The sequence below is a fragment of the Perissodus microlepis genome, chromosome 11, assembly GCF_051167445.1.
Source record: "Perissodus microlepis isolate ML-2025 ecotype Zambia chromosome 11, ASM5116744v1, whole genome shotgun sequence".
Taxonomy (NCBI): Eukaryota; Metazoa; Chordata; class Actinopteri; order Cichliformes; family Cichlidae; genus Perissodus; species Perissodus microlepis.
Genome location: NC_140471.1, coordinates 7,843,997 through 7,870,989, shown reverse-complemented (window position 1 = coordinate 7,870,989; position 26,993 = coordinate 7,843,997). Strand labels below are relative to the sequence as shown.

At 42.0% G+C, this 26,993-nt stretch overlaps 3 protein-coding genes and 1 pseudogene across 4 annotated transcripts; 2 read left to right on the top strand and 2 right to left on the bottom strand.

Moving 5' to 3' along the window:
• Positions 1-81: 81 nt before the first annotated feature.
• Positions 82-7,466, top strand: LOC146377164 (uncharacterized). Of its 2 annotated transcripts, none has more exons than XM_084944201.1 (4): positions 82-529; positions 3,089-4,234; positions 5,949-6,014; positions 6,256-7,466. In XM_084944201.1, the coding sequence occupies exons 1-3, from the start codon at positions 442-444 to the stop codon at positions 6,008-6,010; spliced, it is 1,296 nt and encodes a 431-aa protein (XP_084800327.1). In that variant the 5' UTR covers positions 82-441; the 3' UTR covers positions 6,011-6,014; positions 6,256-7,466. The 2 variants fall into 2 exon arrangements, with proteins under 2 accessions (XP_084800327.1, XP_084800328.1); XM_084944202.1 differs by having other exon boundaries at positions 85-529; positions 3,089-4,231.
• Positions 7,467-8,208: 742 nt separating this feature from the next.
• On the bottom strand, positions 8,209-12,711 carry LOC146377163 (2-iminobutanoate/2-iminopropanoate deaminase-like). The gene is made up of 6 exons (XM_084944203.1): positions 12,581-12,711; positions 11,250-11,355; positions 10,773-10,827; positions 10,595-10,663; positions 8,748-8,803; positions 8,209-8,647 (listed from the first exon to the last, which is right to left on the bottom strand). The coding sequence occupies exons 1-6, from the start codon at positions 12,643-12,645 to the stop codon at positions 8,588-8,590; spliced, it is 411 nt and encodes a 136-aa protein (XP_084800329.1). The 5' UTR covers positions 12,646-12,711; the 3' UTR covers positions 8,209-8,587.
• A 229-nt stretch (positions 12,712-12,940) lies between these two features.
• Positions 12,941-26,911, top strand: pop1 (POP1 homolog, ribonuclease P/MRP subunit). The gene is made up of 16 exons (XM_084942598.1): positions 12,941-13,072; positions 13,269-13,398; positions 15,465-15,614; positions 15,754-15,929; positions 16,062-16,322; positions 16,427-16,514; positions 16,704-16,882; positions 17,018-17,280; positions 17,402-17,495; positions 17,586-17,694; positions 17,795-17,914; positions 19,368-19,489; positions 19,601-19,792; positions 24,265-24,419; positions 25,069-25,284; positions 25,922-26,911. Exons 2-16 carry the CDS (start codon positions 13,272-13,274, stop codon positions 26,616-26,618), a joined length of 2,949 nt encoding a protein of 982 aa, XP_084798724.1. The 5' UTR covers positions 12,941-13,072; positions 13,269-13,271; the 3' UTR covers positions 26,619-26,911.
• Positions 20,265-22,355, bottom strand: LOC146377162 (uncharacterized; annotated as a pseudogene).
• Positions 26,912-26,993: the final 82 nt, after the last annotated feature.

Here is a 26,993-nt window from a genome sequence, read left to right as displayed (position 1 = left end):
TAAAAAAATATCTACTTATTAAGAATTTGCTATTATAAACATGACCACAAGGTGGTGGATCTCATCCAGAGGGGGCACTCCTGTAGAGGGGAGGACACACGCACACACATTTCATGCACACGTTGCCTCCTCCTCCTGTATGAATAGTGTGACTGTGAGCAGGAGGCAGTCAGGGAGCATTCAGCAGTATTGCCTGCATTGCCTAGCTGCATGGTCATAACACATCGTTGTCTGGGGCAAGAGGGCAGCAGGCCATGCATGAACACGCAGACAGACAAGGGGATATAATGGTGCTCAGTTACTCTTAGGAACTGGAGAGAGTTCAGCGTTCCACGTTTTCACTGCCAAACAGTCTCTGAAAACAGAAAGCCCTGAGACGCGTGTTCGCTTGCTCTTATTCCAAGTTTTTGATTCATCTCAACCCATTTTTTCCCCCCAAACATGGGGTGCTCCTCATCCAGTGCACAGACCGTTGATCAAGAAAAAAGACCAGGCACAAAGCCTGAGGAGAGCAATGGAGACACAGTGGGTAAGTAGTGATCATGAGTATGTATGCATTTCATAAAATGTATACAGTGGTTGCTCCAAGGCTCTGTTACTTTACTCAGTCAGGTCTTGCTCAGGGGTGCTGCTGCTGTTGCTCTAGTACATGGTGTGCTTTCTCACTTGTACTCTGCTAGGCAGCATACTTTAGTACCTCATGGAAGAAACATTCACGCTTATCCACTTTATCAAACCCATAAGTGGTTGGTATTATTTCTTTTTTCATTTAATAATTTTTAACTCATCAGAATGATGGTTGAATGTATCAGGACAAAACAGTGAACATCACTATGTTTTATTGTTGAAATGTGACCTGAGAAATTTTCAGAAATTCTCAAAAAGCGTTCCCTAAAGATAATTCACTTTGCTTGAACCCATCGGGGGTTGAGTGCAGCTCTTAAAGCATATCGCTGTGTGAAAGCCAGCTGGGAGTGTTTAGGGGCCTATTTGCAGCCTAAGGCAAATCCAGACAGTTTTGTACTGTAATGGGATCTTTAACTGATATTTCAAACAGTAGTTTAAAGAAATAAAATCAAACAGATATGATTGCTTGATGTTTTAAAATTTCCTTTATCAAAACATGCAACACTTCAGTTATAATTAAGGAGTGTCTGAAAGTTGCTCTTTTACAAGCCTGGACACTGATGTTCTGATATTCCTTTTTGTGGAACCGCACAGCAGAGCTCTTAAAAAGTTTTGCATCCAAAACATGCAGTCCTGCTCTCTGTGTAATTGCCTTGGTTTGACAGGTTTTGCATACAGTATATGTGCTCCGTATTCAAGCCTGTGCAGAAACCCATCAAATGGCCTGCCACAGCCCATGATTGTTCATTCACGGCTCCGTACAACTTTGTGACACATGTCTTGGTCATGCCAGCACAGCTGCATGTACGGCATGTTATCACTGACATTCCCCACATACACACACGCAGCAGGACACACGCAGGCCTTGTTAGAGAGTGTGACAGCAGTCGAAAGATGTAATCTCGCTTTTGAGGAAGTAACCTGAAATGTTCTAAACATATTCCTGCCCGCCACAGTTTCTTTTTGTGAGGTGTTCCATTTCCCCAGTGCCACTGCACCGCTCTTGTGTCACAGTATTGTCTCTGCTGCCAACCAGCTTGAGTCACCTGGAAAAGCATGGGTCTCTCTTCCAGGCTTTTACATCATTCCAGCAAGAAAACCAGTTATTGTGCTCCTTGCCCGGGCGGGCTTTTTCTAAATGTGTCTGAATGGGTGGAGGTTTTAAATCGTACAGTATACGGTCTGTCTGACAAACCAGCTGTGTACCATCCAAGCCACCAATGGTCCCATCCCCAGTCTGGGCCCCTGGTCTGTGTGCCCCCCTCCCCCTCCTCCCTCTAATGGCACTGTTTTGACTGGGATCTCTGTCATCTTTGGCTGTGAAATCATGTTGACACACAAGTCATCCATGCCTGGAGTGGCTGTGTCTGTCTCAACCCAAACACACACATTCGCATATTTTTTAACACAAGTTCTCGGTTATTGTCCGGACAACAGCTTTCTAGTCTCTGTTGATAGTGGGTGCCATTGATTAAACAGTAGGACCTGGTGGAAAACCGATAAAAATATCTGAAAACACCTTCACTCTTATGCAGTTTTACACTATTCCCTCAGTCACCATGTTAATAACAACACTGAGCTCACATAAACACCTCTATGCATTGCGTGTTCTTCCACTGGCTCATTTTCATTCAAGTTGCCAGGCCGTCACATTCCCTTCCACCCATCACTCTCAGCCCTTTTTGTGCTTCTGACAGACAAATAAAATCAGGAAGCTGCAGCGTCCAAACTATCCACCCATTCAGCTAACTGAACCCTTCTGCTTGTGAACAATATCCTTTTCGTGTTTTAGCTGTGAAATAAGACAGGCAAAAGCTGTTAGGCTTCTGTGAGTCCCGTAACTGAGATGTGCATTGACGTTTCTGATATTTGAGTCCAAGTATTCAAGCCCACTATTGTTGCATACTGCAGCCTGTTCACACCCACAGTGTGTGGAAAAGCAGAGACTGGGGAGGGAGACTAAAGGTAGAGACATCTCTTTAAATTCAGCAAGCCATCATCGCGTGTATTGTTCTTCCTCTGAGAGTGCGTGTCCTCAGGGCTCTAGACAAACACGAGCTCTCAACTACGGAAATGAAAGGAAGTTTTCCTCAGCACGCATTCTGTGTGCCCCTTATTGCTAATTTCCTTTCCCCTGCGTTTCATGTTAACTTGATTTAAAAGTTTTGCTCTATTGATAGGTTTAGGGTTTTTTACAGTTTTAGTGGTCCACAGTCACATAAAGAAGCAATACATTTACAAAACATTTTTTGTGTGGTAATAAAACAACTGGGAAAGAACCATTGAACGCGTAACTACCTGAAGAACCTTCTACAATCCTTCTTTTGTTATTCAGTATTGTCATGAATTCAGTGTTACACACTAACATGATTATCATTAGCTGAGCCTGCTGATCAATGCTGAACTTGTGTCAGTCATAAGTCTTAACTGAGTTCTTCATTTGTCATCTCTGCATTGACAGCAGTCAAAAACGGCATCATTGCAGAAGATCCTCAAACCATCGAGGACCAGATGCAGCTTCCTGTGCAGACTGCGTTACCCGATGATCTTCAGAGGGGTGCTGATGATGAAGCTGAGGCTGTGTTAGTGGCCCTGGAGGCCCAAGAGGACCTTGGCTCTGGGGAGGACCTTCTAGCTGCTTCTGAGGTAAAGGAAGAACCTACTGCTACTGAAGAGACAGCGCCAGAGGCTGCTGCTTCTGCTCCTGCTTCTGCTCCTGCTGAGCCTGAGGCTGCTATAGCAATTGTTGAGGCACTACCCCCGGTTGAAGAAGCTGCCCCTGTAGAAACTGTAGAGGCAGAAGCCCCTCCTGAGGTTGGAGCTCCTGTTGAGACTGCAAAAGAGGCCCCTGCTGTTGAATCATCAGCTGAAGCGGTGCAGGCAGAGGCCTCTGCCATCACTGAGGAGGTGGTTGCAGTGCCTGTCGCTGAACCGGTTATATCTGAGCCAACTGTGAACCCAGTTATTACGGAAGAGGCTTCAGCCGAGGCTGTGGGGGCCCCTGCTGAAGTGGCTGCACCTGCGCAGGCCTCAGCTGACAATTCTGAACCAGAGGCTGCTTTACCTGCACCAAGCGAAGCTTTAACAAAAACACCGGCTGAGTCTTCAGCACCAGCTGAAATTTCAGAACCAACTGAAGCTGCACCACCTGCTAAACCCTCGGTGCCTATTGAAGCTGCAGAGCCGGTAATAAACACAGAGATTGCTGCTGCAACTATCCCACAGATGCCAGCGTTATCTTCTGTCACAGATGAGACCAAAGCTGAGCCACAGCCTGCTGCCGAGGAGCCGACAGACCCTACTCCAGCTCCTGCTCCAGCAGAGGCACCCAGCACCGCAGAGGATGCCCCTGCTCCAGCTTCAGGAGTTGAACCTGCTGCTACTGAGCCGGTCCAGGATGCAGAGGTTCCAGCTCCTGCTCCAGCTGCTTCAGAAACCCCTTCTGGGGTAACCTCAGAAGCTCCACCAGCCTGTGTCACCCAAGAGTCCACTGCAGACAGTGTAGCAGCAGTGGAGGCTCCTGTGGTTGAGCCCACCCCTACAGAAACTGAAGCACCTTCAGCACCAGCCCCATCTACCGATCCAGCTCCTGAAGATTCACCAGGTGGTATGGACCATTAATGGCTCCAGATTACCTTTTCTTACTTACCTTTTCTTTCTTACTCGTCAAAACAGATTTTTGGCACAGTTTTGGCACAGTTCATACTCTGCAATTTGCCACGGCCACATGCCCTGCAGAGTAAAACTAATAAGAGCTGAAGGATTACAACTGGGTTTTAGAGGATGATAGCTGCCACTGAGCCTCTTGAGGGAGTTTATAATGACAGGTTTTCTTGTTGATTTATTTACTTGACTAAACACAGAGTTGTTTCACTGATTAACCTGTCACGCTAAATTTCATGTCAACCCATCATCCTAATGTTGGAGACAGTTTTTGGGTGGAGGTCAGGCGCAGCAGGATTATTGCCGGTTGAATTAGCTGCAGAACTCTATGCAAACATGTGATGGACGCTGAGCATGTAGGAACAAGCTCAGAGAGGGATGAAAAAGCTGAGCAGAAACAAACCTGGTAATGAGTAACAAATGGACAAGAGTATGTTTGCATCCAAGTAAACAATTAACGGTCTGTCAGGTGGTCAAACACCAGATCTATCTTGCTGCAACACATTCGGCCAAAGCAAGAGACTTCTGGTAATTAAACACACATGTGGTTAATAACCCCAAACTCTCCATATACTAATCAACCATCCACACACTCCTCTGTGTACTAATGTGACTGCTTGGAGCTGACAGGATCAGCGGGCTATTGTTGGGCTGTGAGACCGAACAGATAGTGCAGTGTGAGAAACAGAAAGCACACACTCAGAAAGAGAAATGAAGGCTCGTCTTGAGAGTGTCAATTATTGCACAACAGCTCCAGTCAGGCAACTCTCACTCATTGTGCTCTGTTATGCACTGTCTACAGACCGATCATGCCCTGCTGCTTTCAATTATACGACTATTAAAACACACTGCAGTTCATCCTGCAAATTTGTCAAGAAAAATCATTTTAAGGGCTCATTTTGAAGGAAAAATCGAGTCAACTTGATTTTGAATGCACGGTGATTTGCTCCACTCTAACATGCAGGATTTTATACCTATACACTTCATTACAATGTGCAGTGACTGAATTATAACTTCAGAAAGTAAGCATTTACATCTCTACACTTTCTCTACACTTTACTGGGCAACCTTGCATATTAAATCATAATGTGCACCTCCAGTTGTCACCAGTGCTTTGCAAGGCTTTGCACACACGATCTCTTTTTTGACCTTCACCCGACTCTTTATGTTCAGAGAACATGTTGTACTTTCAGGATAGAAACAAGCCTCCACGCAGCACGAGATGAATGGACTTCTGGCATGGAAGACGTGCTGTACTGCATAATTTTTATGAGAATTTTTTGCTCGAGGCTATGTACTAGTTTCTGTGTGTTTCACGTTTATATATCCTGGTTGGGACTTCACCCTAACTGCACATGTAAGAATGAGAGGGGCTGTAAGGACAATAAAAGCACAAAAAGCTGTTTATTTAATGGTTAAGAATTAGTTTTAGGGTAAGACACTAAGGTATGCATTATTTCACTGAATACCCCCCACAAGGATATAGAAACAAATGTGTGTGTACATTGTAGTAACTTGTAAACGAGTTCAGAGGGACTCATGCTGTTTTGTAGTGGTTATAAATTTGGCAGTTATAAATCCTCAGAGCCAGTCAGTTTTGACATTATCATAGTTAATGAAAATGCCATGCTAATGTTTGTGTCTACATATATATGCAGTGGAGTCTGCAAGCGAGGTGTCTCAGGATACAGAGGGTGAGAAAGCCAAAAAGGAGGACTGAGTTGGTAAGAGCACAGCCACAAACCAAACTATAATCCAGTGCAAACTCTGAAGGATTAGACTGACTCTGCAGTCAGTGCATACTTGTAAAAAATAGTCTCCTACAGGTGAACTGGATGCATTTTGGTAGAAAAAACAGAAATAAGTTGAATTCTGTTTATACTCAGTTACAAAGGTAAACTTGAAGAGTGAAAGTGTGAGTCAGATGCTGAAGTGCTGACATGTTTTTTTTTCTTTTCCTTTTAGAGAGAAAAGAATGCAACAAAACGCCCAAAGCTACCACTGTAAACCTACTGGAAGGAAGACAAGATGAAGTAAACAGAAGAATAAAACAACTGATTTTCAGTTTTGTCTCATCAGCACTCACCAAACTTTACACCACATTTCCTAATATTCACTGTGCCTTAAAAGCTTTCCTTAGAATCTTTCCCATATTTGTATATAAACCTTTTCAGGAGAGGAACGGGAGGAGTATGTGTTTTTTAATGGGAAATCAAGTCTCTGGATCCACGTACTACACATGTGGCCTGTGACAAGAGGGTGCAATCCTCTGTAAAATCTGTCAACTCTTGCTAGCAACTCTTTTGAGTTTCGAATGGCAGTGTGCTGAAATACAGGGAAGGATACTCGGTTATTTAAAGAAGCTGCTTCTGAGGAATACAGCTGTGAATAAAAAACTTAGACAAAGAACTCAAAACTGACAAGAATACAAACCTGGAATGACACACACTGGCTAGGTGTACACTGTACTTAGGCTGTATTAAACTGATTTGTAATTGGTTGAATTTCTAGTTTATAATTCTGACATTAAACCATATATTTTTGTTAACTGTTTGCACATTAATTGCAGCCTTTCCAAAAGGGCTCATTTATTCAATAGGAATGACAGTAATAAGTGTTGAGTAACTCGGTACACATGGTTTCAATATTTCAACATTTTATTGGTTCACATTAAAGTGTTTTGATTTGCTTAAATGAAAAGTGGGCAAAGATCACGTATGCAGAGGGTTAGCACTTATATATACTTTTATAATCAGTCGTTGGCGGGTTAAGGATACAGACGAGGCCATGTTGCTGTTCTGTGAAACCCTTCTGTGGTTGCACCGTAGCTGGTGGGTGTTTGTGAACTTCTCTTTCTTAAAGTAATGAACCTTCCAACAAAAGGAACTTCGGGGTAACACTGATGTCATACGCTTGTCAGTTTTAGATTGAGTGCATTACACTGCATTGCCTAGTGGGCAGAATATTTAACTAATTAGTTCTACATGCTGAGTTTAAAAGTGTAAGGGCATTAGAAAATTACTGCAACCTCATAAGATGTGATGATGCTTTGGGAACAAATTTTGTTTTGATCTTTTTCATTTCACTTCTCACTCCCTGTAATATATTCATTTTCTCTGACTGTGTCTATGATTCTGCTAACCTGTTAGTGTACAGAATAAAGTTTTACTCACTAATACTCTGTCTCTGTAACTGAATTGTGACTGGAGATTATATTGGCTTTTAGTATATGGTGACCACAGTCTCTCCAAGACCCCAGTGCATACTGTAGTGTGTTTAGAGAAGCATACGTACTTAAAACCACTCAAGCATAAGACATCTGAATAGTCACAATACTCTGTTGCTGTATTAGAGTGTGGCGCTGGGGATAAAGGCACCCTGGTCCGACTACATCCTTTAAATGAATTCAGGCTTTGCATACGAGCTGCTCGCTGCTCTTCTTTTACCCCCTATACCGATATTTGACTCACCTGCTGACACACTGCACCATGCATGTAATGAAGCATGTGAACACGGAGTACCAGAATGAGAAGCTAAGTCTCTCTGAAAATAAAATGATTATTTTGGAATATTTAATACTTAGTATGCACATGAAGACTTGAACTGCTGTTTTAAAAATCAGTTTGCATTGTGCAGTTCCAACAGGCTGAAGGTTTTTATTTAGCCCCAAAGTATACCGAGTGATTCAGACACATTAATCCAACAGGAGGAGTTAATCACTGAAATCAAATCATATAGTTCTTTATGGGTTTGCAAGCCTGCAAATAAACAACCCATTCTGGCATGAGTTAACCCTGTTAAACAAACTCTGTTTATAGTTATTGCAGAATTGCTGAGGACTTTTTAGTGTACATGAGACAATGTGAGATTACAGTGATCATCTACAGGCGGTTTTCTTGACATTAAGAAGCAATTAAGGAAAATTAAAACCTTTTATTATTCAGTTATGCTCGATCATCTATCACCTGGTACAAAGAGAGAGGATACACTGTCATGATGACAACACAGGACGGTAGTGTAATCCAATCCAACAAACAAGCTTAGGTACTTCTCAGCTATTGTAAGTGAAATGTGAGCAGAGTGGATTTAAAATGCAGTGCTGTCTTCAGATACATCTCATCATTGTCAGTGAGGGAGGAGAAAGTGCTCCACACCTGACTGCTGTTAGTCTGCTAGGTGACCTGTGGCATGTTAAAACAGCGCTAAATCGCTGATGATACTAGACCTATAATTACATCAGTTTCACACTTTTCAGTGGCTTTAGCTCTTTCTAGTTTTTGCTTGTTTAATGTACTTGTTAGGAAGTGCCGGTCAGAGGGCCCAAAACAGCAATTGCTTCAATTTCAACCAGTCCACCCTGGAGAAAGAGACAGCATCAGTACAGTGAGAATTGTGGTGTCTGTTGGGTTCAAAGCACAAAAGAATAACTGGATAAAAAGTCTTTGTCAAGTACTCACTCGAGGGAGAGCAGCGACCTGATAGGCAGCCCTGGCTGGGAAGTTGGTGCTAAAGACTAAAAAAAGCAGCTGAGTTAGGCCACCAACACATTTACACATACAGACTTTCAATGACTCAGACACAGATACAGAATCTACAGAAGCTTACAGGACTGCAAAGCAGCCAATTAACTACTGGTACCTGGCATTTATAGTGTTGTCCTTGTCTGACATGCCTTTATATCAACTGATAAAACAAGCAAGCTCTTTATAGTGACTGTCAGAGTAGGAGAAACACAGGTGTGCGAGTACACAAATCAGGGCTCTACTTCATCATCAGTCAGCTTGAACAAGCAGTTATTAATCTTATTAGTTACACTTTTGGATTTACATAGACCTGCAAATAGCACTGAATCAACAGAACATTTATCTTTGTGACAATTTTAATCTGCACAACAATTTAACTATGTTCACACATATTAGACACAATATACATCAAATATCTAAAATTCAGTGTATAATTATCATATATATTCACACAATTTCATCAGTACAAAAAACAAAACGACACATTATTAGATGCACAATGGGAAATGTATTACAATGAAAAGCCGCAGCAATAATTAACACACATTAATGAGTTACTACAGAGTGTCCTTGATTGTGCTGGGCACTGCACTACAAAGTTATCTCTGGTTATCTCTCTGTTATCTGGATTCACTGAACCTAACACTCGTGATCACAAAGCTGGTTATCCACTCACTGAGTTAACCAAGGGTTTCCTGATCGAGGTATTTATTACTGATGCTATTAAAAAACTTTAGACACTCCTATTCTCGGAGGTCTGAGGGATCTTCAAGTAATGGTGACGCTATTTTCTGGAGACTTGACTGGTCAGTAGGTGGTGATTTCATACCTGTTGACCTCTAATATGGAAGCACAAGTTACCATGGCGATGTACCCTGGTAAGAAGTGAACCACATTTGTAGTACAGAAAACCTGGGGTTAACCCCAAAGCTACCTGGATAAGATGAGTTCCTGTTTTGTAGTACAGGCCTCTGCTCAGGCAGCAGAATTTATGCCATTGTTGTTCTTGTCGGTTCATGTAACAGCAGCATAGCTGCACCCAACTTCAACCATAGCAAAAGCCTAATCAACCAGAATAAAGTGAAAACACCTGTGACTCGGTGCAGGGCCTTTAAAGACAGAGGTGGACTGAAAGAATAATCTGATTTTGACTGTACTGATGTAATCACGGATAATGGACTCAACACAGAGTGCATCAACCTGGGTGCTTGGATCAGTTGATTGTAGGAGCAATACCTGAATTAACTAGCATTAGAAAAATGCCCAGTTATCTTTTCTACCATACTACTTAAACAATGAAATGGATATGGGGGCTTTGTGAATAAACTTAAACTTTTTTTATTTAATCTATGGAATGTCAGATGTGGCAGTCTGTCGTCTGACATTTAGATTAAGATTAAGACCCGTTGGTGAGGGAAGCTCAGGTTTCACTCTGCCAAGTGACTCAGCAAATGTCAGCGTTCCCTGCGAGTGTTTCTGCCCCTGTGTTTCTGAATATTTATTTCATAATTCAACTTGCTCTGGAGTTTCCACAGCATATTTAGAATATGAAGAGGCAAATTCAAGCCCTAGTTGAGTTATTGTAAAGGCCTTCTGGGTGAATACATTACTGGAAAAATAAAGAGTCTATAAAATCTGCTTGTTATGCAGCAGCGCTGTATGTCGTCTGGACTGTGCTGACACCTGGTGGCTAACGTTGTATTGCAAAATGAAAGCCAACAGCAGCAGATAACTCCAAACACATACTGATACACGTTAATGACTGAATCATTGATACTCACATTGCTTGTACACGTCATTGACACTGGTGAAGTCGTTCATATCGGCTAAGAGCACTGTGGTTTTGACAACTTCAGGAAGTAACAAGAAAAGAAAGAAAATAGTGCATGATCGGGTCTGTGGTTGAAAAGTTGAAAGAATTGTCCTGTGCACATGCAAAGAAAGGCAAGGCTCTCTCACCGTTGGTGTAACCACACCCAGCAGCCTTGAGTATTTCAGCCATATTCACCAGAGCCTGAAGAAACAGAAGTCATGTACACGATTGTGCAAAAGTAATTCTCACTTTGTGATGATTTTCAGATCCTCATTCAGCCTGCAGGGAGGATGCGTTAGACCAGTCTTAAATTTATTCTGCAGCAGAGAATTAAGGAATTAACCTGGAATTGGCCCCCCGCAGGAAAACTGGTGGTTTTTTTCAAAAGGCACTATTTTTAAAAGCATTGTCACTAGATTTTCTTTTAAATAATGGACTGCATTTATTCACACTGTAGCAGCCTCTTAATGGTTTGGTTATGAGCTCAACTCCATTGCAATTATCTCAGCAGTTAGGAATTAGGAACATCTACTGATATCTGGATCGCTTTCAAGTGTCGCTGTACTCCATGTTCATGAATGAATGAATGAATGAATCAGTGATGATGGGGATTCCAGTGTCACCTGTCTGGTTTGAGCCTGAACACCACCTTCCACCAGCTGTCCACTGGCAGGGTCCATTCCCAGCTGTCCTGAAATATACATGGTTCGATCCACCACCACTGCTTGGCTGGAAAACACACACAAACATGCAAAGACAAAGGCTTAGCTACTCTGGGTTTATTTCATTCACAGTGTTAAATCTTATTGTCCTTTCTGGTGATCTTTGCTAAGTAAAGATTTACTGATAATGAAGGAAGTGAGGTTAAAAAAGTTGTATGTTTACTTGACTATTATGTCACTTATTTCTCCATGTGTAGGTTTTTAACTGAGGGTTGTTTTTTGACGTTTATTTCCTTTTGAATAATAGATTCATAAAATTGCATTTATGCATCTTCCTTGTTTTAATAATATATACACAGCTTCTTTTCTCGATAAAGAGAACACTCTCTTTATACCTGTGAGGAGTCTTGAAGTCATTTTTCTGTGCCCCTATTAACATATATTTGGGACTGCTTACCTGCATTTGTACAGTAACTGTAAAATTAGAAACATCATGTCTCAGAGTGATGCTGAAAATAATTCATGCATTTATTTCTTCTAGGTGGGACTATTGTAACTCATTATTATATGGATGTCCTAAAAACTACCTAAAAAGCCTTCAGTTGATCATTGTATCAAAGTGTCATATCACCCCAATAGAGCACTTTGCTCTCAGACGACTGGCATAACTGTGTTTCCTACGATGTTTCAAAGCAGAATGGGAAGCAGAGGTTTCAGCTTCCAGGCCCTTCTTCTGTGGAACCAGCTCTCTGTGCAGATGTGAGCGACAGAAACCCTCTCTGGTTTTAGGATTAGGCTTAAACTTAAGTTAGAGCTGGATCAGGAGGGTCGTTTGATTGTTTGGGGTCTTCTCTGTATTATTTTAGGCTCTTTACCATTTATAACAATATAAAAAAAACTCGACTGGTGTCGTGATTTGACGTCATATAAATAAAATTAAACTGAATTAAATTAATGGCAGACTAAAGTATTGAAAAACCTCGGGCACAGTTTGCTGTTTAACATTTTAGTGGTGTGTAGAGTTTAAAGTGCAACATCCAAAAATCTGAACTTTGCTCCCAAAACCTCTGAGAGCATATGCTATCCCACCTCTCCCAGCAGCAATCTTATGGACGAAACAGTGAACTCAGTATAGCTGTATTACCAGATTAAGCAAAAAAAGTCGTGGTGTGTCATCAATGAATTGGCAGTCAGTGCTATTAACAGTCCAAATGTAATGTAGGTTGGTCCTGCGGCAGGTGTGTGCCAGCTGCAACTTTAACCTTAGGGCAATGATTCAAAGCTCTTCTCACCTGTACGGACCGATAGCAGCAGGAGCTTTAGCTGTGCTGATAATCCTCCTGATTAGTGCAGCCATTTCACTGGAAATCTATCGGCCCAAGTGAAAGAAGTAAGTTGTACAACAGCAGGCTGCAAGCAGAAAAAGCGCTGACGTCAGAAGGACGTCAGAGCTACTTTACCGTAAAAGACATATCACATGCGCAAACACATTTCCCTTTACAGATTTTAGTTCCAAAACTGGTCACCTCAGACATTTTAAAACGCAAGTAAGAGACAATAGTGACAACATATCACATAATCTTACGAAAACGTACCTTGGTTTTTATTGGATTTTTTTGTTGACGCGCTAATACTCTACAAAGCCCCCTGAACACGTCATATCCGGAAGCAAACAAGACCAGCACCAGCGTGAGGAAACCTCACATGGTTGCTAAACGTAAAACTAGAGGGTCCCTGCAGCTGGAACAGCGTTTCTGACACACATCACACTGGGGAACCTTGAGGTAACCTTATGAAGTGTAATTCCTCTGTACGTTTGGTATAGAAATGTTTTTGCTTTGGTTTTGTTAGTTAAAACAACTCCCCAACTTTACGCCAGGTAACGTTGCTAGCAAGCCTGCGTTTTAGCTCAGCATTCAACTGTTTGGGTTAGAAGCTGCTCGCATAGCGAGGTCTCAAGCGTCTTATTGTATCTTACAGAAAATGTCTGCGGCTAAAGTCAAAATGCGGGAGAAGAAGATGAGAAATCAGCCCGCCAGTGTGCAGTATCCATCTTCTTCATCTAACGTGGAGAGCAGCACGCAGAATGGAGCAGACGCCCCTGGCACCGGTACTCTTGCCTTCCCTGGTTATTTCACGTAGCCTATTACATATTAAACTGGAGGAACGGCCAGCGAGTCCCCTACAGTAATGCAGAACAAAGCACACATATGTTTTCTTCCAGTCTTCCACGTATGAAATGGATTCTTGTATAAAAATTTACTGCCAAAATAGTTAAACCGGCAGATAATATGAACCACATAAGCAGAATAAAGCCAAGGTGAACTGAACAGTTTTGCTCTCCTTGGACTGTATCATACATACTTGAAAGATAAGGTCATACATGACCGTATCTGATATAGCTATACATTAAATATCAAACACAACAGAACATTCTTCCTATCTAAGTAAATGGATATATGCCATATCTGGTATTTCTGCTACTTGCCATGCAGTGCGTCCAGAAAGTATTCACAGTGTGTCACTTGTTCCATGTGTTGTCATGGAAGATGCATGAAAACATGTTAGTTGTGCCTTATTCCAAAATGGACTAAATTGTACATGACATATCTGATAATGACAAAGTGAAAAAGCTTGCTTGAAATTCTTGCAAATTTACTAAAAACAAAGGTATAACTTGTAGATGAGTATTCATAGCCTTTGCCATGACACACAGATTCAAGTGCATCCTGTTTCAACTGATCGACTGTTTTCATAGCTGATTGGAGCCCACCTGTGGTAAATTCACCACTCATCACCTGGCCAGTACCATCCTGACAGTGGAGCATGGTGGTGGCAGCATCGTGCTGGGGATGTTTGTACATGTGCAGCAGTGTACAGAGACATCCTTTATGCTGACCTGCTCCAGAGCGCTCTGGGCCTCAGACTGGGATGAAGGTTCATCTTCCAACAGGACAACAACCCTAAGCACACATCCAAGATAACAAACATAACTGATCCCCATCCAGCCTGATGGAGCTTGGGGGTCTGCAAAAAAGAATAAGAGAAACTGCCCAAAAATAGGTGTGCAGAGCTTAAACTCAAAAAGACTTGAGGCTGTAATTGCAGCCAAAGGTGCTTCAACAAAGTCCTGAGCAAAGGCTTTGAGTACTTATGTACGTGTATGTGTTTATAGGACTGCATCTGTCTGTGAAGGTTCTCAATCATCCAGCTCATCATAGTCTAAGGAGCCTGGAAAGAAAAGCGTCTGGACTTCTTTAAGTTTCTTGAAGACGTTTCATCTGAGAAGCTTTTTCAGTTCTAGGGTCAAACGGTGGAGAGTCCCAGATTTTAAGCCCTATGGGAGTGTCCCCCCCCAAGAGGGTCATGGACCTCCTATTAATCCTTTACGTAATCACATGAGCCAAGGTGTGAAAACGGGTGTGGGTCACAATCAGCCAAGGTTTCGGGTGATCCCACTGTGAAAATTAGCCCCACCCTGTCATGTGACTTACTGAGGTCAGATGACCAAAGATGTGAGTGGGCATTAGCGCGTCTGGAAAGGGATCTCAAAACTGGATTATAGATGGCAGACAGTTGGTGTCGTAAGGCACCGCCTCTGTCCAAAGGACATCTAGAGGGCATTCCGGGCATCTAGAGGACCCACTTGTCCATGGTCACACTTAATTTGGGACAAATCAGAGCATTTATAGTGAAATAACCTGAGTTCAGGTCTAGCACCTCCTGTTTAACATAGCTTTTTCCAATTGACATTAATAATTTTATGCAAGAATTTATTTCATGTGTAAGAGACCTTCGAGAAAACGATTACTGTTGCTTTGTTTTGTTGCACCTCTGGTAGGAGTATCTCAAGATTTTGTGAGTCTTTCCTATGGACTGTCTGTCACTTTGTTCTTATGATTTTTTTTTTTTTAAGTGCCCTCCAAATTTTTGTTTTCTTTCTAGTTCCTCATCTTCCTCTGTCATGTGTTGTTCATACAGTGAATATAGGGAAGATACTTTTTCCAAGGGAGGAATCCCTTCTTATTAAGGTTGTTTCTATGATGAGATTCATGTGAAAACAGAATAAACAAGAGGACAAAGATGTTATATGCCTTATTAAGTTGGGCGAGTTTTCACGCATTTGTAGAGGCAGACCACACATGACTCACTCTCACTTTTGTTTGACCCCGACAGGAAAAAATGCTGATCCTCTCAAAGGTGGTCTTTCGGAGGTGCACCCCTCTACAGAAAGGCAGAAGAAAACTCCCCACCAGAGCGGATGGGTCCGTGGACATCATAAAGATGGTGGTGGCTACACTAAGGAGATGCCCAAATACGTCACTGGTAAAATCTCAACATTTGTTACATATTAAGTTTAATTCAGAGCATAGACAGTCATGAAAGAAATGAATTGTAAAGGTATTCATGAACAGTTACAGTCCAATGAATGACTTCCATCTCCATCTTTACCTTCCTCACTCAGCTGGAGCTTTTGCAAGGGCCAGGGCTGCAGAGGTGAGCGCCATGTTGAAAGCTGTCAGAAAGACCACAAGCAGCAGCCGTGTGTTTGAAGCTCTGCCCAAACACATGAGGAGACGAGCCATGAGCCACAACACCAAGCGGCTTCCTCACAGACTGAGAGAGGTGGCCAACAGAATGGTAAATGTCTGGACGTATTTTATTTTCAGCATTTTAATGTCTCACAAACACCTCCGTACCCTTGTTTTATATACAAAGTCCTCCACTCTGAGTACCTGGGACATGTCCACTCACTTGTCCTTCCTCTGTCAGCGGGAGAAGGGCCTCCAGGCTGGCTCCAAAAAGAAGAAGGAGCCAGCAAAGAGCAAGAGCCGCAAGGCCCGGCGGCGTCACGGAAATCTGCTGCTGGAGTTCAACCGCCGTCAGCGGAAGAACATTTGGCTGGAAACGCACATTTGGCACGCCAAGCGCTTCCACATGGTTAAAAAGTGGGGTTACTGCCTCGGGGACAGGCCCACATACAAATGTTACCGGGCTTGCTACAGAGCAATGAGCAGCCACTGCCTCCTACAGGTAACCACCTGCTGTTCACACAGACTCTGTGAATAATTTGTTTTTACGTACTGTAATGTCGCTGTCTGGAACATCAGCTTACATTTTGCATTATCTCTGCTCAGGATCTGTCTTATTACTGCTGCATAGAGCTGCAGGGGGACGAAGACAAGCTTCTAGCTGCTCTTTCACAGCTGACCAGCAAGGAAGCAGGTAAGAAATAATTGAGGTTTTCCGTTGGGCTTCTCTCTTTGCCTTCAGACAACAGTTCTGATGGCAAAAGAACCAAACGGGACAGGCGGCAAAAAAAACATAAAAAATTGAGTTTTTAGCAGCAACTCCTGCTAACTTACACATTTAGTTTAAGTAGTGTAGTTATACACCTTTGGTTTTCTTTTCTAGGCCCTACGTTTGCTGCAGCACTGTGTCTGACAGGAAGGAGACAGGGCAGTGTCATGGTGTACAGAGCTGGACGGTACCCCTCACAGCCCCTGGGGCCCGTCACCTTCCTCTGGAGACCCCGCACACAGGGCTCAGTGCACAGGCAGCTGTGGATCTGGGCTCATCCCACTCTTAAGCAGGTGTGACTGGTTTTAGAGGTCTGCTGGTTGTAAATGATTTTTATGGTTGGCCTTTTGAATTTTTACTTAATATTATTACATTTACAAATGACTCCAGCAGGACTGTTAATTCCACATACGGTATCCTCCTTCCAGGATCTTCTGCCTGAATTACAAACTGTGTGTCAGTGTTGTGAAGCTGTATTACCTCTGGCTGCACCAGTAGAGGTTAATCCCACCTTGGAGGCAGAGTCAGAGCCTGAAAACACACCTGAGGCCAAGCCGGTACCTGGAACCAAGAGAAAGCGTAGCTGTAAAGATGCCACTGGACCCCCTGCAAAGAAGATCCTGGGTGATGGAACAAGATTACGCTCCACCCCAGTGAGCTGGAGGTCCAGCTCAAATGGAATAGTTATAAAGTTTGTGTCATTTCAGGAACAAACCGAAGCGTTTGATTGAACGTTTATTTAGGAGATTGGTTTTTACTGTAGATGTTGATGATTGTTTCATTCACTTTATTCTTTGTGTGTGTGCGTGCAGCGATCTCACAATGGAGATTGTACGCTATCGGCTGATTGGACCACAGTCCCATTCGGTGTTGGTAGACACTTTAGAAGCTGCTACAGGCTGTGATGTAAGAACTGTACTATGTTATTAACTTGAATTGTTCCCAAAAGGCGTTTTCATTTTCACTTCATGCTTGAATTTGTTTTTTGTAAACAAGGAAGTGCCGAAATCCCAGACTTGCTCCCTCTGGTGGCCTCAGCACTGCTCAGATGAGGCCAAGATGACTCTGCATCAACAACAAGCTGATATCTTTAACATCCTGAAAGGTTTGTTTTTCCTTTACTTTTTAAAATCCCTGATTACTTATTTTGCTAGGTGATTGTGTGTCCAGGCTTTTCTGTCTCACCGTGACTGTCGTTCACCCAGGCATCTATTCGACCGCCGAGCTCCCCTCAGGCACGGTGCTGGGTCTGACTGTGGATGACCCGAGGCTCACTTTACCAAGAAAGAGAGTTAAAGCTTTGCCTTGTGTAAAGCAGGCACAAGGTAAAATCAGATATACCAGATATGACGGTGGAGGAGGGGAAAGGGGTTTTAAAGTCGAGTACTTGTACATCTCACAGTATATCGACACTGTTGCTTCTCTCCTGCCACAAAATCTGACATAGCAGAGAGTCAGTCTGTTGTTTCTGGTCCTGAGGTTGTTTCAGTGAGTACACATCTGGTTCTGTGCTCCGGGGAGCCTCTGCTTCGCCATGCAGATGTTCCAGGTTCGAATCCTGGCAGAACCCTGTACTCCAAACACACCCTTAGTGACTGGCAACAGCTGACTTATGAGAAGATGCTTGAAAGATGAGGTCTGTTTTTAAAAGGGCCCTTTACTGATTTAAATCGGATGTACCATATTCATGATCCATTCTCATTGCATAAATGGAAAAATAGAATAAAAGTCTCTTTTGTTATCTTAACATAATTATTATACTTGATATTCAATGTCTTATATCAAGCTGTTAGTTTCTAGTTTTTCTTTTATCAAATTTCAGTATGAAGTTGATCATCAGGCATATTTCAGACTCTGAGGGAAAAGCAACAACAAATATGTGAACATATGAATAAACAGGAAAATTCTACAATTAAAAATAGAACTGCTTGGCTAATACATTTATGCCTTCATATTTTCCCTCAGCCTTAATGGCTTCACAGCATCATGAGGCTGTAATAAGTGTAAATTGGGAACATTTTATTGTTCATGTGGGTGGAGCTCTGACAAACAGGTTTGCTGTGATATCTGGGTAATATTGCTCAGTACTATTTTTCTTTGCCTCATCTTGCTTTACAGTAGGAGTACTGAGTTATTATAGAAAATGCATATTTGATGTCTAGCATCTGAACTAAATCAGGTTTAAATCTTCATATTGGACTTTATTGACTATACAAATGACTAGACACCCATCTAGTACAGATTTTCTTGTACTAGATGGGTGTTTTGCTCCTCTTTGGTAAATCGGTGGTAAAATGGGACCCACAGGGGCATAACATTATGATTGATCACTCTGTGGCCATCCCTAATCAGCTGCAACATTAAAACAACCTGCCCTGCTGTTGCCATGGTGGTGTGTGCTAGTCTGCACCGATGCTTCTGTGGGTGGTATATGTTAAAGTAACATCCACATAAATTCCAGGACCCAAGGTTTCCCAGCAGAGCGCTGCATTGCAGCGTGATATGTTATTACTTTAACGCTCTGTTTTGAATTATTTTGGCAAATCAAGTTCTATTAAGGCCAAACCCAGTGTGAGAGATGCAAACATGACTTTGGCTGCATAAATGAAAACTCTGCAGATGTAACAACGTTTTTTTTTTTTTTTTTTTTTTAATCATTGATAAATCACCTGCTTATCAAAATTTTAGATCATAAAGCAGAGGTCGAGGACTCTGTCTCACCTCACATTAGTGATGCTGGTTATATAGGGGTATGCCATGTATGTGTGTTTCTTCCAGAGGTGGACGAAGAGAAGAGGCGGAAGCTGATGTTGGAGGGAGTACCAGAGCCTTGCTGTCAGAGTTTCATTTGGGAACAGTCTGTGCGAGACAATGTCACCGATAACAAGATATCTGAGCAGGTAGCTTATTCTCTCGCCACTAGCATTGTCGTCGTATCGTGCGTTAGCCTCTCCATTCCTGAAAGAGCACATGTGGCTCTTACTTGTCACACTTTCTGTTACCGCCTGCAGGAGCTGAACCGTATGAGGAGTGAGGTGCTGGTGCCAGGCTCCAGGCTGAGCCCAACTCCCCTGCAGGGTCGTGTCCCCATTCTCCTTGTTGAGCAGCCGGGCAAGCAGGTTGGGCATGAGATGAGCTCGTGGGGTGCTGGATGGGACCTGTTGCTTCCCAAAGGCTGGGGGATGGCCTTCTGGATCCCACTGGTAATACGTTTTGGAGTATTTTTACTTTTCCTTGGAGTGGTTTGGGTGCTTTCACACTACTTGGTTTGGTTAAATCGAATGCTGCCACATTTACTTATTTACTGTGTTGTTGGGTTGATGTACTGTGAACTCATATAGTGAGTTTTAGTTTGCTTCAGAGTGCACTGTGGTGTGGTTTATTTCTTGTTACAGTGGAGGTTTCAAGAACAAAATAAAAGACAGATCTGAATGTTTGAAAATGTTTTGGAAAAATTCTGTAAAGATGAGATGAAAAATACTCAAAGGATGAATTCAAATGGTTTATTTAGATAAGTTGAAAAAAAAGTTAAACAAGCAAGTAAATGAAGAAACAAGGTAAAACGAAGTAATAATGAAAAAAGTTAAACAAGTAAATGAAGAAACAAGGTAAAACGAAGTAATAATGAAAAAAGTTAAACAAGTAAATGAAGAAAAAAGACAGAGGTGAGAAAACCCCAACAATCCCCTCTGAGCAAGCACTTGGCAACAGTGGGGAGGAAAAACTGCCTTTAAACGGGCAGGAACCTCCGGCAGAACCAGGCTCAGGAGGGGACAGTCAACTGCCGGGACTGGTTGAGGGGGTTAACAGAGGTGGAGCAAGACGAGGCTACATCAGGTGAGGAAGCAGTAGCGTCTCTCCTCCGGAACAAGTGGAACCATTTTTTTTCTTTTTTTTTTCATGCACTTTTCCACGAGCGCTTTTTTTCTCCAGGATGAGATTTCTCAACTCATCAATTGTTTCTGTGTTTTGCTTTTCAAGTTTCTTACATCTTTGTTCCACCTCTTCTAATGTTGTTTGTTGTTCTTCAAGCTTGTCTTGGAGTTGTTTGGATGTTGCCTCCTGTATCAGCTTGTCCTTGTGCATGTCTGCATTTCTCTGTTGCACTTCTTTGTGCTTGTCTTCTAACTGCTCTTTTTTTTTTTTCTGGATTTCTTGGAGCGTGAGCTGCAGGTCTTCATGTATTTTGTCTTGTTGTTGTTTTTGTGCCCGCATTTGAGTGTTTTCACGCTTCAAGTTATTATATTCCACCAAAATCCCCTTAACGAGCTCTGAGTTGTTTCTCGCATTTTGCTCGATCCTTTTCTGCATCTGTGAGCAGCGTTTCTCCAGTTTGTCCTTTTCTTCTTCCACTTTAGTTGCTTTGTCCTCCAGCTGATTACAAAACTCTTGCAGTTTTAGATTTTTAGACTCAAAGTCCTGGACGATACGCTTTCCTTCTTTCAGTCTTTCTTGTTGTTGCTCTTTCTGTTGAAGAAGGTCTTTATTTTGGCGCAGTGTTTCATCCAGGCTTTCTTTCAGCATTCGGTATTTTTCCTGCATGCTCTTCAGTTCGTGCTGCATGTCTCTTTGCTTTTTGTCATGCTCTTCCTTCTGTTGGAGGAATTCTTTCTTTTCTTCCACAGCTTCATGGAGCTGTCTTTGGAGGAGCTGATTCCTTCGGTCCATGTATTGGAGATCCCATTGTATCTTATCAGTCATCGTTTTCTTGTCTTGGAGCTGGTTGGTCATTTCTTTTAGTTCTGCACTCTTTTTCCTGTTTTCTTTAATGAGGTGCACAATCTGCTCTCGGGTCTGAGCAAACTTGATTCCCCAGCCCTCATTAATAATTTTTATGTCCGGCTGGTGCAGTTGTCTGTCTTCCAGCTCTTTATTTTGGGCTTCCATTCGTCTACACTTGTTCTCCAGTTGAAGTTTCTCTTCTTCAATTTGTTGCATTTTTTTTCTGGAGAAGGTAGTTTTCCTTCCTACTCTCCTCTAACGCCCTTTGGAAGGATGAGACGCCATTTGGGGAAATTGGCCGGCCACGCCAGGAAGGAGAGGCGGCGTAATCTTTTTGAATTGGTTGTTTTTTTTCTTGGAAACATGTTGGAGTTTCAATACGATGACTTTGTTTCTGTGGTGAACGTTTGTTGGCTTAAAACTTAACTTAAAATTTCAGTGTTTCCTAGTTGTGGACTATTGGTTAGTCCAGCCGATTAAGAAATTAATTGTCACAAACATCCCTAATATTATATAACAGACAACAGAAAACAAGACAGTTTTTTTTTTCTATGCAATAGAGCTATAATAAAAGTTTTTTAATTATCCTACTTTTTATAAAAGAGAACATTTATTAAAGAATATGTATTTAATTAAAATAAAGCAGGGGTCAGCAACCTTTAAGACCCAAAGAGCTGAAGATCCATAATTGGCCTATCTGGGGTTGAAAGTCTCGATAAATGCACGGCAGTGTGGTGATGTGTGCGTGAATGGGTGGATGACTGAACGTGTAAAGTGCTTTGGGGTTCTTAGGGACTAAATAAAGCGCTATACAAATACAGGCCATTTACCATTTTTCTGGGCGTGGGTGCTTAACTAGTTAAAAAGAACAAAAAAAACAAACATCTGTCTCCTATTTTTTATGTCACACAGGAAAGAAGCTTCAATATCTGATGAGAAGACATTAATTTGTTGGTGTTTGGTGCAGTTTTCTTGTTTTCTGGGTTGTTTATTTACAGTGGAGATGAAGATCTCTAACAAGTTGATTTGTTCACATTTGCACATCTTAATTTTTAAGAGGAATGTGTTTTTTTGAGTTTGTACACTATATGCATGTAAGGCAACCGTTTCCTCTTTCACTATTTTTGTGTGCTGCATTTTTCTCTTTTAACAAAAGGGAAACAAAAGACATTTAAGTCGACCTAAGATGATTTGTTAAAATTTTTACAAGGTCTTACTGAGGTGATGCAAAGTGAAACATACTTTCTTCTTTTTTGGTAATGTACTGGAAAAGCTTGAAAATTGACCTTGAATGTGCTTAAAAAGTGCTTGAATTTGACCCTGAAAAATGTGTATGAACCCTGAGTGGGGCAAAAGCAGATACAGTGGGAGGAATGATTATTTGATCCCATACTGAATTTGTAGCTTTGCTCTCTTTGCTGTTCCTCCACAGCTGAAAAACACTAATGGGATTTTGTCATCACCCTGCGCAGTGGCCAGTGTGGATCCAATAAACTGATACCATTAAAATCTTGGACAAGTTCGTATATGGCTCATCTTGACCTCAAGTTCAGAGGTCAAGTTTTCTGACAATCTTGTGAATGTGGTAACTTGACAACAAGGCCACATAGGATCTAAAATTGATACCATAGTTGTCTTCTAGGTACTAGCAGTTTTTATGGAAGTTTAATTTTAATGGAGAGAGATCAACCAAAAATCAAGAATAAATGCATTACATATGTTATAAATTGATTTACATGTCATTGAGTGAAATGGTGTTTGATCCTCTACAAACCTGGCCAGAATTCTGGCATAAAAATCATGGATGAAAACGGCTAAAGGATGGGTCTTCCAGCATGACCATTACCCAAACGTGACTAAAAAAGAAGCTCATTAAGATCACAGCTAACCAGTTCTCAATCCTCAATATGAAGTCTGTGGAGGGAGCGTATGCTTTGAGTTACCAAGAATCAGCCAAGAAATGTAAAGCATTTAGAGCTGCTGTAAAGATGAGTGCAAACCTGGTAAGCAAGTTCTGTTTTACTTCACATTTATTTCACTCGTAAATCAGTAAAACAGTGCATAACTTTTGTAATTTATTTCCTCTGGATTTTGGTTCATATTCCAACTCTCTCCATGAAAATAAAGGCTGTTAATTTCTTTGTAAGTAAACTAACTTACAGTTTCTGCAGGAGATCAAATGACCGTTTCCCCCTTTGTGTATGATAAAATTAAAAAAACTATAGAATAGAAAAATACATGTGCTTGTCAGCTGTTCAGGAAGTGATCTTAGCCTGTTTTTAAAAAATAAAATAAAAATACAATAAACGGTCACTTGGTAACTATATTTCCACTTTACTTGTTTGCCATCAAGTTGTTGCGGACTGTAAGCTCTGAGAGTTAATAATCAGTTATGTGTTTTTCCTTGAATCCCGACTCCACAGAACATACATGTGCACATTAGAAGCAGATACATTTAATAATGGTTACTACTTTTTTTGTTGTTGTTGTTGTTGTTTGTTGGTTTGCAGATGAAAAATGTAACAATGTATCTTTTTCTTGGTTTAAACCCCCCCCCCCCCCCCCAAAACAAAAAAAACAAACAAACAAAAAAACCTAAACTGCATGAAAGGAAGCACACTTGACATGTAGATAACACCACCTTCATCTGATAACCTACTACCCAACTGCTTAAGGCAGGATCACCCAGACTGGTTGCAAATAAGCCAGATGGTGATATCAGAGATTCTCAGGCTTTCACTTTATATTTGCTTCCTCATTTTATTGAAAATGTAGAGTGATGTTGGTAAGAGATGCTATAATACTGTAGGGCCTTTACCTTACAAAATGAAGCATCTTGAGGTGACTGTTGTGCTATATAAATAAAGTTGAATTGACTGAAGCCCTCAGATTTGCTTTACCTCTGAAGTCGGCTAAAAATCCATCTCTTCTCTGTCGTTTCTCCCTCCTGCAGGTGTACAGAGGAGTTCGCATAGGTGGACTCAATATGAGTCTGAAACACTCTCAAAACAAAGCAGCGCCTCACTTTCCCCGTGATTATCCAGACTGCCCCGCAGGCATGCGTTTTCAGGAGGAGCAGGAGGCCGAGCTGCTGAACAAGTTTAAAAGGTCAGCTGGATACTGAGCAGGGAAGGAAGAAAAATATTAATGCAGTGTGTGATTAATTTTTATCAAACACGGTGAGGTCCGTTTTCAGTGGGGACGTTTTGTCCTGCCAAAGCTTTTGTGTATCTTGTAATATTATTCTGGCGTCTAACTACTATGTCAGCCTGCAGACAGAAAACAGAATCTTAAGAACTTGCCCAGAATCTCAAAGTCGTTTATACATGTTGGATATGTTTCCCCAATTTGTTTTAATTAACTGCTGGCAACGTTAAAAGCAATCTTTCAAATGTGATGGTAAAATATTTTCAGTTACATAAACATTAGCTGAGGTGATAATGAGACTTTATTGGAACTAAAAACTCTTCGCCATGTTCTGTTTTTAGTGTAAAGTCATAAACAGGGGTAATAATATTCATAATCTACAGCCTGAGTGGTGAGATCAGCAGTAGATTAGAGGTTTTGATAAGAGGAAGCACTCCAAAGTTGTGACCCAGTTAATTTTCATAATGCGGATCTCTGTCGCCATGCAGATGAGATGCTAATAAAGTCGCTTGTCCCCTTCTATCCACTGCTCGACACTTGTGATGTCTTGCATAAATTGGCAAGGTTGCCCAACGGTTTGACAAGGTTTGCCCTTTTGACCTCTCCGTAGGCATCCACCCGCCAAGAGGACCAATTACATTAAGCATGGCTGTGTGGCTCCTTTCCGTTGCCCTTGGCAACAGCTGGCAGAGGAGTGGGAGATCATCGTGCGGGAAGGAGGCAGCCAGACACGAACCACGGCGCAGGCTGACGCTGTGACCGAGGAGAGGACATCACAACAGGCGATCAGCATAACAAAACCTCCGAGCCGATTCACTGTACTGAGGTACATGTTTTAAACGTTTGTGGTGTTCTTTTTTTAGAGTGAAGATAAACTTTTATCAGTACTGACGTGTACACTAACATACACACACTGGTGCTCCCAAAGTGCCTTTATCACACACGTCTAAATCACACTTTTAAAAATATTAATGCAGCAGACTTTTTAGAGTCCCTTGAGATTAATGTGCTGTGTTTTTGGGAGGCCGTGGACTCCAATCATCTCTTTCCTCCTCTTTGTATTTTTTATTAAGAGACACAATCGCTGCTTTTGACAGCTTTGATGCATGCTGCTTCTCCAGTCTTACCCCCCTTTCATCATAATGTCCCCGATGAGAATACCCAAAGTACATCCAGCCTTAAATTGCTGCAATACATCACTGTGATTAGTGGAGGGGAAAAGTAGCATCTATCCTCATAAAACCATCACATAAGCTTTGAGTAATGACTGACTTTATGGGAAAAAAATTGGATTGATTTTCACCGTCCATTGGCTGCCTTTTGTTTTCAACATTAGGCATTAAAAATGTTCGCCAACAAAATTTTGTCTCTGAGGATGGCTAATGGGGCCAATGAAAATGCTACTTTTCCTTTTAGTATGATTTAAATGGGGCTTTTTAAACAATTTTTTTTTTGCTTCCTAGGAACAGAAAGGCTTTGAAGCTGCTTTCTGCCTGGTGCAGACCCACAACATCCAAAGGTCAGAGGCCATGCCGGGTTGGCGAGCTACCGCCTATCAGCTGTGAAGCTGTGACGTCATTCCTATCAGCACATGCGATGAGTCTGGTGTGGGTGCATGTGTCGCTGCTGTCAAAGGGCAAACCGGAGTACCATGCCATGTTAAGCATACCAACTCCAGAGGACCTAAAGGCGCTAGGAAATCGACAAGGAACTGGCGGTCCTCAGGAGCCACCACACAGAGACCACTTTAAAAGCAGAATTAAACGCAGAAAGAAGGACCCTAAGAAGGCTGCAACACCCTCTGTAACTCCTGATAAGCCTGATGGCAAGAAGGCAGACCTCATCTTTGCTTCTGACTTAGACACCAACGCATCCAAAGACCCTAAATCCTTCTCGGAGTCTTCCTCAGACCTCGTCCTAGGGCTGTGGCTGGATCCTCTGCCCAGTGTTGCCTCTCACTGCTCCCGGGTGACCGTGGGCTGGGTCACTCAGGGTGACTTCTCCATGTCTGCAGGCTGCGGGGAGGCTCTTGGATTTGTGAGCGTTGCTGGGCTCCTTAATACCCTCCTCAATCAGACAAGCGAACACAAAGGAAAGCTGCTGCTTCGGAACCCCACCTCCTTGCACTACCGCTTTGCTAAGATCAACATAGAGGTCTGATTTAGTCTATGCAAGTTAATGCCAAGAGTTCAGTAAATTGTTTGATGTTTCATTTGTTCAGTGATTTGATGGAATCTGTGTGCCTTGACTGAAGATTTATTGACTTGCATGGCATCACAACAAGCAACAAAGTGACTTTTTAGTTGAGTATAGTATACTCTGAGATACATCTTTATTGATTTAACTAAGTAAAACAAAAGGTAATCTGTAAAAGAATCGGTGGAATACTGTAAATGAATGAGAGCCTTGGTTTGTCTCAGAAAGATTAAAACTTTAAGTTTGGGTTTCCTGAAGGAATGGATTTGATGATTTATGTTACAGACTTTGTGCTTAAGAGGGTGTTTGCAGCTTCCATTGCATTGAAGAGGTTTTGAG